General features: G+C 51.6%; 1 protein-coding gene across 3 annotated transcripts in view; it reads left to right on the top strand.

Annotated features, from left to right (window-relative positions):
- Positions 1-12,300, top strand: part of Axin2 (axin 2) — a 39,557-nt gene that overhangs the window by 13,865 nt on the left and 13,392 nt on the right. For all 3 annotated transcript variants that reach the window (XM_042665482.1, XM_042665480.1, XM_042665481.1), the window contains exon 3: positions 3,739-3,879. In XM_042665482.1, the coding sequence (XP_042521416.1) occupies positions 3,739-3,879 (141 nt within the window). The remainder of the gene's footprint in view (positions 1-3,738; positions 3,880-12,300) is intronic.

The raw sequence follows: 12,300 nt of genomic DNA, 5'->3' as shown, positions 1-12,300 counted from the left end.
CAAGGAACAACGAGACCACTTGTGCGGATGCAATCAGCAAGAGGTTTATTCGGGCATGCCTCAGCTCCCAGGTGCACTCAACCACGAGATCCACAAGGTTCGGGTCAAGTGTCTGAGAACCGGTTACACGGGTACCCGGGGCGACAAAGTCTGTCGGAAGACTTGCGCGCCAAGTGCCTGAAAGCACCCTATTTTTATGGGCAGCAGAAGCGAGGTTACAGAAGCGAGATGCTTGGTTACAGGGTAATGATTGGTTATTTTTAAATTATGTTCAGGGTGGGGATTGGTCAGGTTAAGCTAGCCAGATGGGGTAGGTGGGGTTGGGGGAAGGCTGACGTGTCGGTACTTGCCCGGACAAAGTCTGTGCGGGTCGTTATGCACCGAAACTGTTCGTTCCCTAATTTTGACAAGTGATTTACTACATCCTGCCCTACCCCGCTATTAGGGTTAAGTTTTACAGGAAGGGACGGGTGGGTCGGCTATTCTCTAGGAATGTCTGGCTTTAAGGCATGTATCACAGTCACGCTGAGGTCTGCAGGCGGTGATTCAGTGTTTAATAGCTTGCCTGTGTCCTGCTTGCTTTCTTAGGTATGCAGGAGAAGGGGTAGCAGTTTTTCTTAAAGGGCTCAATAGGGGGCTTCGGGTTAAGTGTCTGGGGTCTTTCAGTATGTGTTGGTACCAGGGCTTGGGCACTGCTCCTTAGCTTTTTCACTCAAGGCTGGTGTTCTACCACTTGAGCCATACCTCTGCTTCCAGCTTTTTGCAGGTTAATTGGAGATAAGAGTCTCACACACTGTCCTGCCCAAGCTGGCTTCAAACCACTGTTCTCAGATCCTTCTGAGTAGCTGGGATGATAGGCGTGAGCGCCACAGGCGCCCAGCTTCTCCTTTATGATTGGTGGTGGAGTTCTTGGAGTGTTACTGTGGCACCCACAATTATACCACCCTTGCGGGGGCCTTCAGCGTGTGTGAGCACCTGGAGCAGGTGGCCTGTGTGTGAACCTGTCACACACAGCACAGCATACCCAGCGAGGCCGTGTCTGGGCCTAGGGAATGGACAGCCATGCCAGCACCAGCTCTTAGCCTCTTCCCGCCAAGAGGATAAGGAATGGGCTTATCACTGGGTTCTGACAATAGGAGGGGGCATGAAGAGTCACCTTGCCTCTGCTTTGGGCCAGTGGTCCTGTCCAAGCCCTAGAGAGCTCAGTACTTGGGGCTATTTAGATTGGGTGAAAACTTGGAGCATTCTTTAGACTGTCCCCGTCTCCATGATCTCCTTGACCATGTAGAAGTCCATCCTTCCTCCCTCCCTCCCTCCCTCCCTCCTTTCCCACCTTCCTTCCTTCATTTATTTCCCTCTGTTCTGCCTCTAGTGGTGATGGTGAGCAGGAAACCAAGCTTCTTCCTTTCGAGTGCCCCATTGGCTAGAAGGCTGCTTCTTGGATCATCACTCTTGACGCCTCTCAGAGAAACCAGCTGCCTCCCCGCTTGCTCACTCCCTGCCATCTTGGGTGTCTGGGAACCCTAGGTTGAGGATGCAGGGCTGAGGAGTAAGCATGGAAAATCTTAACTGTTCGCACTGCATATTCCTAAGAAGTCCCAGCATAGAACAAGATAGAACAAGATCATTGTTTCTGGGACAGGGCATCGTCATCACCTGGTGGAAAGTTTACACAGTGGGTTCATGTAAAGCACTTGGGCTTGAACCTTCTGGAGAATTCCATGTCTTACTGACATTCTAGGGCCTGTTCCAGCCTAGTGCAGTGGGCCAGGACCAAGGTCTGTGCTGACGCGCTCTGTGATGGCCGAGTCTCCAATGGGGTTGCTTTGACCAGGTGCCCGGGGTCTTGAGGACTCTCTTAACACAATAGGGCAAGCGGTTCACTGAGTACCTACTGTGTGCCAGCCCTGTCTTGGGAGCTGGGTGCACAGCATTGACCAGGCATTGTGCACAACCTGTGGTGTACTGGCATCTCTCAGTGTGGGGCATCGGGTTAGACATCTGTAGGATTTGCTCTAGGATCCTGTCACAGACAGGGTTGCCCCCCCTTGCCTACCCCCTTCCTGTCCATCTCTGCTGTTCCCTGTTGACATCCACACAACCAGTGGGGTCAGGGAGCGTCCCACTGGGCTGCCCCTACTTCTGGTGCAACTGGTTGTACCCATAAGGCCCTGCATGCTCCTGGGAGCCCTTCCTGCCAGGACCTCCCCGCCCGCCCCCTGTTCACTCCTGTCCTCTGCACCAGCATTACTAGTCTGACCGGTCAGACCTCCACTTTTCCTAGTCTGGAGAAAGCTCCCCCCCTACCTTGCCTTTCTTGTACCCCAGTCCTGGATGTCATCTCCTCAAATTCCTGCTCAGTGATCATGATGCACCTTGTTCCCATCTGGGTCCCCTGTGCTGGTTGCTCACAACTTGCCTCCTGTTCTAGAACTTTCTGGAACCTCCTGTATTAGGAGGCAGGAAGAGCGGTTGAGTGATAGTCAGGTGATTTCATGCCAGGTCTATAGTTCTAGCTGTGTGGCCCAGGCCCCAGGCTACTGTCCTGTCTGAGGCCTCATCTGGAAAATGGGCACAGCATAGCAATCCTCCTGCCATAGCACCCCGTGTACTTTTCTTATGACATCACCACCCCACACGAGGTAATTGTGCCTTCCACTAGGCACCAGCTACCAGGAGACTGTAATGCCAGATGTTAGAGCCCAGCCTAACGCCTTACACACCGAGGGAGCGGGAACTCAGTGAGCATGTGCAGAAGGCTGACCGTGACCTTTCCTGTGCCCCTGTCATCTGCCAGCCCCAGGGCTATCTTTGTAGACCAGCTGCTGTGACCGCATGGAATAAGTTCTCTCTTAGCCTGTCCTCTCTCAGACTGTCCTCTCTCCTCCACTTGAGGGCCTGAGCTACTGGCTGAGCTGTTGATGGTTCAGTGGAGTAGCCTTGGGCTTTGCATATTTAGGCTGAACAACCCAGGGAGGGTCCCTTCCTTCAGCCCGCTGACCCATCTCCCCTCCCCCTAAGTCCCTGGCTGGTAACACAAGAGGAATGCGGCCCAGCAGGAGACAGGCACACTGGTTGTTCTAGGAGGAGATCAAGAGAACAAAATGAGGACCCAGAGGCCATGGAGACAAAAGGGTTGGAGACCCCCGAAGGAGGGGCCTGAGCCTTCCTTTGACACAGCTGTACTGCTCATTTCAGTCTTGGGGCCTGAGCCAGCCTGGGGGAAAAGAAGGCTGGGGGAAGGGACAGGGCAGAGGCCCAGTGCCCCTCTGCCATGGGAGCCTCAAACATTGTCTTGAGCTCATCTGTCCAGCGACTGTGGGCACAGGTCCACATGGGAAGGCCTCATGAGACCTATGGTTGTTCGCGAACAGATCCCAGGCAAGAGCTGGGATGCCTCCGTTCTTTGGGAGACCCTGAAAGTGTGTTCTTCGGTCAGGCTTGGTTACAGAGGCTGGAAGGGGAAAGACACCTGTCTCCACTGACTTCCCTCCTTCATCCACGGCCTCTGCTCCTTCTCCATAAAGGAATGCTTAGAACTTGGCTGCTTCTAGAATACTCTGGCAGACATCTTTCCCTTTGGAAGCAGAGAAACCGAGCCTGCTTTCTGCCCAGGCTTCCCAGGTGGATTTCCAACCATAGAACAGAGGCAGGATTGGGGGATTCCTGATGACGACCTGAGTTCCTGCGGGAGGATCACTAACCACAGTCTGGTTGTACTCCCCCCCCACCTCCCAGGTCCTTCAAGAGGAGCGATCCTGTGAATCCCTATCATGTAGGCTCCGGCTACGTCTTTGCACCAGCCACCAGCGCCAATGACAGCGAGATTTCCAGCGATGCTCTGACGGATGACTCCATGTCCATGACGGACAGCAGCGTGTAAGTATCTGCTGCTGCTCCCCATGGGTGCCTGCCAGGGGCACACTCCAGGGCACCCAGCTTCGTACATCCTGTGTGTGTGTGTGGGGGGGGGGGGTGCATGGTAGTTTGATGGGCGGAGAAAGAGACAGCCTGGTACTGGTCAAGGAGGGGGCGTGGAGAACAGAGCGCTTGAAGGGAAAATGGAAATAGTGCCTTTTAACCAAAGAAAACCGAAGTACGGAAGAAGGGCAGGATGGGATGTCCCTATAGGATCAACTGCTTGGCTGCTCTTTAAAGCTCAGGTCGCCTATCTGCAGAACCAACAGGTGGGACCCGGGCTGGTCCTAAAAGGGTCTGTGTTAGCCAGGCACAGGTGGCCCACGCCTGTAATCCCAGCTACTCAGGAGGCTGAGGTAGGAGGATCGCAGTTCTAAGACAGCCTGGGGAGAAAAGTCTGAGAGACTCTTATCTCCAGTTAACCAGTTTTAAAAAAAAAATCTGGAAGTAGAGCTTGTGGCTCAAGTGGTAGAGCACCAGCCTGGAGTGAAAAAGCCAAGCAAGATTATAAGGCTCTGAGTTTAAGCACAAAAAAAGGGAGAAGTGGGTGGGTAGGGGGTGTCTCTGTTTTTGTAGGAAAAGGCATTGAATGGAGTTGGGAGTCAGAGAGCCAGCCGTCTCTAAAGGGCCACTGTGTGCGTTGTACCCACATGGAAAGTTTCAGTGGTCATCGTTCAGAAAGTCCTGGGCAAAGTGCCAGCCCTCTGTCCTCGGACCCTAGGTAGTGGTTCTCCAAAGTAGTGCCTGGTCTTGGATCTTTTGCTGCTGGATGGCACTGATGTTTGAAAGCAATCCAAGTACTGAAGGGTTTGACGAGGTCGCAGGCCATCCACCCGGCGGGGTTGGGCTTTGCGTTGTAGGTTATTTGAAGGCTAGTCATGGCATCCTGATGAGGGGCCATGTGTGCGCAGGAGGGAATCAGGGGGACATAGCAATGGATTGCCATCTTCTGGGGTTTTGATTGAGGAGACTCAGGGTGGAGCTTGGGCATGAGTGATACTCCCCAAATTCTCTCACCCAACACCCTGTTCCAGAAAGGGCCTTTCGGGAATTAGCGTCAGTGTGCAACCCTAATCCCTCTGCACATCACTTTTTTAATAACGATTTTAAAAATTAAAAAAAAGAGAGGCGGACTAGAGTCAGGATTTTGCCTGCTAAAGAGAATGATGTTGTGAGTGGTGTAAATTCTGGCACACCTGACGTAGGCTTCGTCCTTTTGAGCTTCCTAAGCTGGCCATCCATTCTTCCTGGGTGTTCACAGCTCTCTGGATTCTGTTGGCCGCCATTCCTGTTGCTGGGCTTGTAGCCTGGGGCTGGTTGGAGGAAAAGTTGCATTTATTTGGGGACTCTGTTATTGATGGCCTTGGTGGCTTTTACTTTGTCACCTCAGATTCTCTTGTGAGCAAAGGGTCAGGGGATCGTTAAGGCAGAAAGTCCCATTTCCATAGAAGAAGAGCATTTTGGCATCGGAGCAGGAGTACACACTTTTTAATCCACTATGGAGGGATGCAAGGATCAGAGAAGTGGGTTTTCTGTGTTACCTGGGCTCTTTAAGTATTCATGCTGGAAGAAACTTCGGTGAACTTATTTCTTGATACATCTTGTCCTGTCTTCACTAAGTAGCATTAGAAAAGGCCTATTTTATTATTTTTCTTTCTTATTATTATCACCATCAACATGATTATTATTGTTGTTTTGTCTGCCAGAGTTTGAACTCAAGGGACTGGTACTTGTTCCGCTGATGCTCTACCACTTGAGCCATGCCTCCGGCCCAGCTTTTTTGCTGGTTATTTTGGAGATAGAGTTATCTTGGCCTTTTCTACCCAACTGGCCTCTAGCCACCATCCTTCAGACCTCAACCCCTTCTGAGTAGCTAGGATTACCACTGTGAGCCACCAGCCTCTAGCTCATAGTTTATTCTTGATTATTCCAAAAACTTAATATCAAGATCTGTTTTTATGTTACGATGTAGAACTATCTCAAAGCTATGAGTTTGTACAAGGTATGCCCTTGTATTTATTGCCCTTTTAAAATACTTTTTCCTCTTTGGGGCTGGCTTGTGGCTCATATCTGTAATCCTAGCTAGTCTAGAAGCTGAGATCTGAAGGTCTCAGTTCAAAGCCAGCTGGGGCAGAAAAGCCTGTCTGAGACTCTTATTTCCAACGATTCAGCAAAAAGCTGGTTGTGCAGTGTGGTTCAGATGGTAGCGTGCAAGCCTTGAGTGAAAAAAGCCAAGTGAAAGCACAAAGCCCTGAGTTCAAGCCACAGTACTGGCACCAAAAAGCACACAAACCCCTTTGGTTCTCTTTTTGTCTTTCCACCTGCTGTCATGTTTTGCCCTGTATGCTTGCTTCTAGCAAACATCTTCATGTATTAAGTGGGGGACTCTGCGTGGAGTAAGAGAGTGGATTGGAATTGAATGAAGGCATTGAGTGGCTCTCCTAAGTCTCGATGCAGTTTACTTAGTAGACTGTGAGCTTCTGTTTAGATTTCTTCGAGACTGTTTTTGGCCTGCTTCCTGGTCCTTGGCTGTGTTTCAGTCCCCATCACGGAGGTGTTATTTTGGGTTCATGATGAGATAACTTGGGTGTGGTCCCATACTCGTGGCTGTGTAATCCTCACAGGACCCAATGGGAAAGGTAGCTGGTTCCTGTAGGCTTTGACAGGCAGAAGGGAGGCCTGCTGTGGCCCTGGCCATCCACAGACTCAGCACTCAGATTTCAGCCAGACCTGCGTCCCTGGCCTTTGCCTGTTGTTGTCTCCCAGGAGAAATGCTCGCGGGCTCAGCTGCTCTTCAGACCCTTGTGCTCGGTTGGGTTTCCCTTTTTATTTAGTGATCGGAACATTTTTTGCCTTTTCCACAGGCTGGGGGAGGAGTGGCAGGGAGCACGTTCCGAGTCCTCCCGGCAGCCTGTCTGCTTCCTCCTCTTTTACCATTTCCCCGCAGGAAGATGGCCTCATTTCATTTAGAAGTGGCTTTAAAGCTCTCAACTCCTGCTGGGAAGGTGGCTCAGTGGTAGAGCGCTTGCCTTGCATGCCTGAGGCCCTGGGTTCGATTCCTCAGCACCACATAAGCAAAAAGAAAAAAGCCAGAAGTAGCACTGTGGCTCAAGTGGTAGAGCGCTCGCCTTGAGCTGAGGAGGGACAGCGCCCAGGCCCAGAGTTCAGGCCCCACAACTGGACCCCAATAAAAGAAACCAGACTAAAGCTCTCCACTCCCTTCCCATTGTAGCTGAAGCACTGTGTGAAGTTGAAGTGTGGGGCAGTCACTTCTGGGCTCACTTTTTGGGGGCTGGTCCCTATCCTAGGAGCAAAGCCACTTTGACACAGACAGAAAGAGGGCAAACAGCTTTCTTAGCAACTTCGAGGGGCAGACCAGATACCAGGCCACCTGGTGACAGAGCCTCTGGGTGTTGGGTCTTGGCACAGCTGAGCTGTTGTGGATTCCTACAGAACCAACCAGGACAAAAGTCTCTGTGAGGCTAGGGGGCCTTGAGGGCTGATGTCCCTGGCAGCATTCTAGACCAAGTGGGCAGGCTGTCAGCTTCCCAGCTGTGCCCGCCCCCCCAACCCCGCCCCGTGTGTTTAGACCAATGGGAGTGCAGTTTGCTTCAAGGACAAATCAGTGTCTTGTTACTTGCTCCTGGGAGGAGGTTGTGTCATGATTCCCAGGGTGGGCACAAGGGACTCCAGAACCTAGAGCCCACGGGATGGGGGCTCACTCCCACTTAGAGATCCCCATGGGTCCCAAGCTGCCATTGGGGCCAGGCAGGGGGCTGGTGTGAGTAGACTTGAACAAAGTGGAAGTGTGGGGTGGGCGATGGCTGACCATGGGTGTGGGTGGGTGTGACCCCGCCCTGTGCCAGGCAGTCAGTCACCTGGGATTCCCAGGGCTGGGCTTCGACCCTCTCTTCAGAGCTCTGCCAATTGTGGGCCTCGTGCAGATGAGAGCGCCAGGCAAGAAATAAAGTGTGTGGGGATGAAAAGCGGGGCTGAATCGCTTTCAGCCCATTGTTCATCCGGGAAGCTTAGAGGGGATAAGAGGGTAGCAGGGCCCCTTTGAAATTTCCTTGAACAAGTGAATAGGAGCGCCCCATAAAGCATGAAAAGAGCCCTGGCTGTTTCTCCTGGTCACAGTCACAATGGCCGGCGTGGGCTGTGGAGGGCTGGGGAGTGGGGCTGGCTGCCCTGCTGCGAGGTGGGAGGGGGAGCTGGGGTCACAGGCAGCCTTCAATAGACTCTAGAAGGTTGGAGTTCATTAGACACAAGCCCAGGGAAGCAATCTCATTTGCGACTGAACCAATTAAGTCCCAGGGGCCTTTGCAAGAGGCCTGGGTGTAGAAGGTGGGGCAGAGCCTGCCTGTCTGTGGGTCTTCTAGGGGAGTCGGCCTGGCCAGAGCTGGGCCATGCAGAGAGGGTAGGGTGTAGGGGCCGGGGTCTTTGAAGAAACCCTTGCCTTCTCCTGGAGCCCCACTGCTGGCTTCTGTTTTCCTCGCTAAGTAAAAATCCCTGTTAAAGATCGTCAGGGATTTGAGTCTCCATTATAGGCCTCTGCAAAGGTAGTTTTATGAGCCTGTTCCTCTGAAGCCTGCATTCTCGGAAGAAATGGCTTTCTAGCCGAGGTTTCTTTTGTTTTGTTTTTTTTCCCCTTACGTTAGCCGCCAGACTTCCAGCAAAATCCTAAAGTGCAGTTCTTGGCGCACCAAGGCACAGGAGGAGCGCGGGGTCATTCCAGGGCACCAGGCTGAGAGGGGTGGAGGCCAGGAGTTGGGGCTCAGAAGCTGCCGCCCAAGTTCAGAGAAGCCCAGACAAGGCTGCGGAGGCGACCCCGTGTCTTGTCTTGTCATCAGGACCGCCTGCCTTGGTAGCTCACCTCTGCTTTCGGTGCCCACCTCTCCCCCCCAATCAGCACAAGGTTGATTTCTTCCCATTCTGTCCTGGTGTGATGATGTGCATTCCCTTCTTTTTGTTTCCTTCTGTCCCACTGATGGGTGTGTGTGCTGGACATGGGGGAATGTGTCCTGGTGAACTTCAGATATTACCTTATCTTACGCACCGGGCTTTGATGCTGCCCGCGGCTGTGGGCGGCCTCAGATTGGCTGCCAAATGCAGATGTGTGCGGGTGTGGGCCCTGCGAGTTTCAAAGCTGCCAGGAAGCGACATCCAGGTTAGGTGGGCCACAGCAGAGTCAAAAGGCTAAGCTAATTGGCTCAGCTTAAATGGCAGCTAAGTGGAGTCCACACTTCAAAATCAGTGCTCCCCAGAAACAGCTGGGCCGGGCAGCAGGCTTGCTAGCTAAAATGCTTATAATTAAAGAAGACTGTAGAGGGTCCAAAACTCTGGCCCATGGGTTTTGAACAGCCAGGAAACTGATCAGACTTCTAGAGCCTGAATAAAAGAGAGAAGAGAGGCCCTCTTTTTTGGGGGATGAGGGGCTGTTTTGGAAGAAGATTCTTGGCTTGGAGTGTGGGGGGGGGGAGGGGGGGAAGAAGAGAATTAAAGCCACATTTTCTGGAAGGCTCTGGAAGCCTCTTTGAGCCTCTCTGAGCTAAAATCTCCCCAGTTTTGCTCTAGTCCCAGGTTGGCTTTTCTGTAGTAAGATCCTTTTACCCCCTAAAGGCTGTGAGGGTGGGGTGGGGTGGGAGGCTTCCAAAAACCTTGATTCCTCTTTGCTTGCCTTCATTCTGGCCCTCAGCTGCTTCCTCCCCTCCTCATTTTCTTTTCTACCTTCTATGGAGAAAGCAGGCAAGGTGTAAAAGCTTTCCTATTGATTTTCATCCAAAAGGAAAGAAGGAATTGGAGAACAGAATGGAAAATGGAGGGCAGAGTCCAATAGGGAATGGATAGGGGGCAGGGGGCCTCTTCTAGGGGTCCTGAAGCCTACTTTTCCAAGCATAGGTCCCAGGGAATGCTTGATGCTTGCGCGCACACACACACACACACACACACACTCTCTCTCTCACTCACTCTCTCTCTCTCTCTCTCTCTCTCTCTCTCTCTCTTTCTCTCTCTCTGTGTCGGGAAACAATGGAACACAGCCCCACACTCTGAAGTTCCTGGAAGAGGAGCTAGTCAGGAGAGGAGCTGGCCAGGAAGAGTGCATGGGCATTTTTCTACCCCTTGGGCAGCAGAAGTTGATTAGTCCCGCATGAGACCCCTTCTTGTGGGACCCACACAACCTCAAATTCTCAAAGCCAGCAAGGACTAACCAACCAGTGGAGGAGGATTTCTAGAACACTCCCTGTACTTCCCATTTGGTTCTTTGGGGCTTAGGCGATGGCCCCTCAAATTTAGACCACCCAGAAGCTTGTGGTTGGGACTGGAAATGGCAGGTAAAAGTGAGGAACTGGAGGAGGGCATAGTTTGCCTAGTTAAGGACATCGTTGTCCAGCAGTGACTTGGTTGGGAACCTGGGTTCGGATCCTGTTTTTAACCACTACAGTCGACCTACTCCCAGCAAGGCAGAGTTTCTGGTCATGGGTCAAATGAGGTTCCCGTGCCAGTGAGCTCCAGTGACATGTCAGATTTCTCCACTCATATCTGACCTGCAGTAGGAGCTTGGCTCCAGGGAGTGGAGGCCTTGGGTTGGAGGTGCTTGCTTCCTGTAGGATTGTGGGTTGCGGTGTGTTCCACTGTGTAATAAACTCTCCCCAAATGACAACATTAAGTCTTAATCAAATCAGCTTCAGGCTGGGTGCTGGTTGCTCATGCTTGTAACCCTACCTACTCAGGGGGCTGAGAGCTGAGGGTCGTGGATCGAAGCCAGCTGGGACAGAAGAAGTCTAACGAGACTCTTATGTTCACCTAATCAACAAAAAGCCAAAAGAAGAGGTGTGGCTCACCAGCCTTGAACAAACAAGCCAAGCAAGAGATTGAGGCCAGTATAGGCACCAAAAATAAAAATCAGCTTTAGAGCTGGGCGTGATAGTTCATGCCTGTAATCCTAGCTACTCAGGAGGCCGAGCTGAGGATCACGGCTTGAAGCCAGCCCAGGCAGGAAAGTCTGATAGACTCTTACCTCCAATTAAGCACCCACCAAAAAAAAAAATCAGGAAATGGAGCTGTGGCTCAAGTGGTAGAGTGCTAGTCTTGCGTGGAAAAGCTCTGGCACAGAAAAAAACAAAACAAAAATCAGCTTCAGGTTGCTGGATTTAGAACTACCTTCAAGGGGCCTGGTCAAGTCCAGACCCTCACCTGACTTGAACACTTAACTCCCACCCCTCCTCAACTCAACTCTCACTGGGGAGGACTCAGCCTGGAAGTTCTTCATGTAGCCACTGATCTCTCTCTCTCTCTCTCTCTCTCTCTCTCTCTCTCTCTCTCTCTCCCTCCCTCTCTCCCCCCTCTCTTCTCTCTTCTCTCTCTTCTCTCTCCCCTCGCCTCCCACTCAATGGGATAATCCCTCCTGCACTCCTCAGTCAAAATCTGGTCCACATCGTTTGTCTCCATCATATTCCCCCACTGGCCTTGTTTTGTGGCTTGTCAGCAGACTTCTGGAAAAAGTACAGCCAGTTAGAGTTCTGAGACATCTCAGTCATAAGGGCCCCAGGTTGGCCAGTGCTATTCCTCGCTGCTGCTCCTTTGGTGTTTGTAGCATTGTCATTTGTGACCTGATGAGCCAAAGGTGTTTTTCTTCCTTTTCACCCTGTGCTGAACAAAACAGGAAAGGGAAACAGCCAAACATCTTCCTACTTCATTGTTCACAGCCACACAAAGTGCAACTTACTTAAGAAACATGTGAACATCAAGGCTTTGTAAATAAGTGACCTGTAGAGAAAGGGACCTCATTGAGCTAGTCCTATGTTGACCAGTATGTTAGCAGTTCTACTGCTTTCAAGAACAAAGAGTTTTGTTTTTGTTTTTGTGCTGGTCCTGGGGCTTGAAGTTATGGCCTAGGTGCTCTCCCTGAGCTGTTCTGCTCAAGTCTAGCTCTCTATATCACTTGAGCCACAGCTCCACTTCCAATTTTTTGTGGCTAATTGGAGATAAAGGTCTCTTGGATTTTCTTGCCTAGGCTTTGAACTATGATCCTCAGATCTCAGCCTCTTGAGTTGCTAGGTTTATGAGTGTGACCCACTGGTGCCCAGCTCAAAGTCATCTTTGACTTTTTCTTCTTGTTCTTTTTTTTTTTTGGGTCTGGACGTGGGGCCTAAACTCTAGGCCTGGGCGCTGTCCCTCAGCTCTTTAGCTCAAGGCTAGCATCTACCACTTGAGCCACAGCGCCACTTCCGGCTTTTTTTCTTTTTTTGCTTATGTGGTGTTGAGGAATCGAACCCAGGGCCTCTGGCATGCAAGACAAGCGCTCTACCACTGAGCCACCTTCCCAGCCCTTCTTTTTTGTTTTAAATAAAAATGTACCAACTCCAATTCTAGCTGCAATAG

This window comes from Dipodomys spectabilis, unplaced genomic scaffold, assembly GCF_019054845.1.
Source record: "Dipodomys spectabilis isolate Male_0828 unplaced genomic scaffold, ASM1905484v1 ptg000329l, whole genome shotgun sequence".
NCBI classification, from domain to species: domain Eukaryota; kingdom Metazoa; phylum Chordata; class Mammalia; order Rodentia; family Heteromyidae; genus Dipodomys; species Dipodomys spectabilis.
Note: the sequence above shows the minus strand (reverse complement) of the source record. Positions and strands in the feature narration are given on the sequence as shown.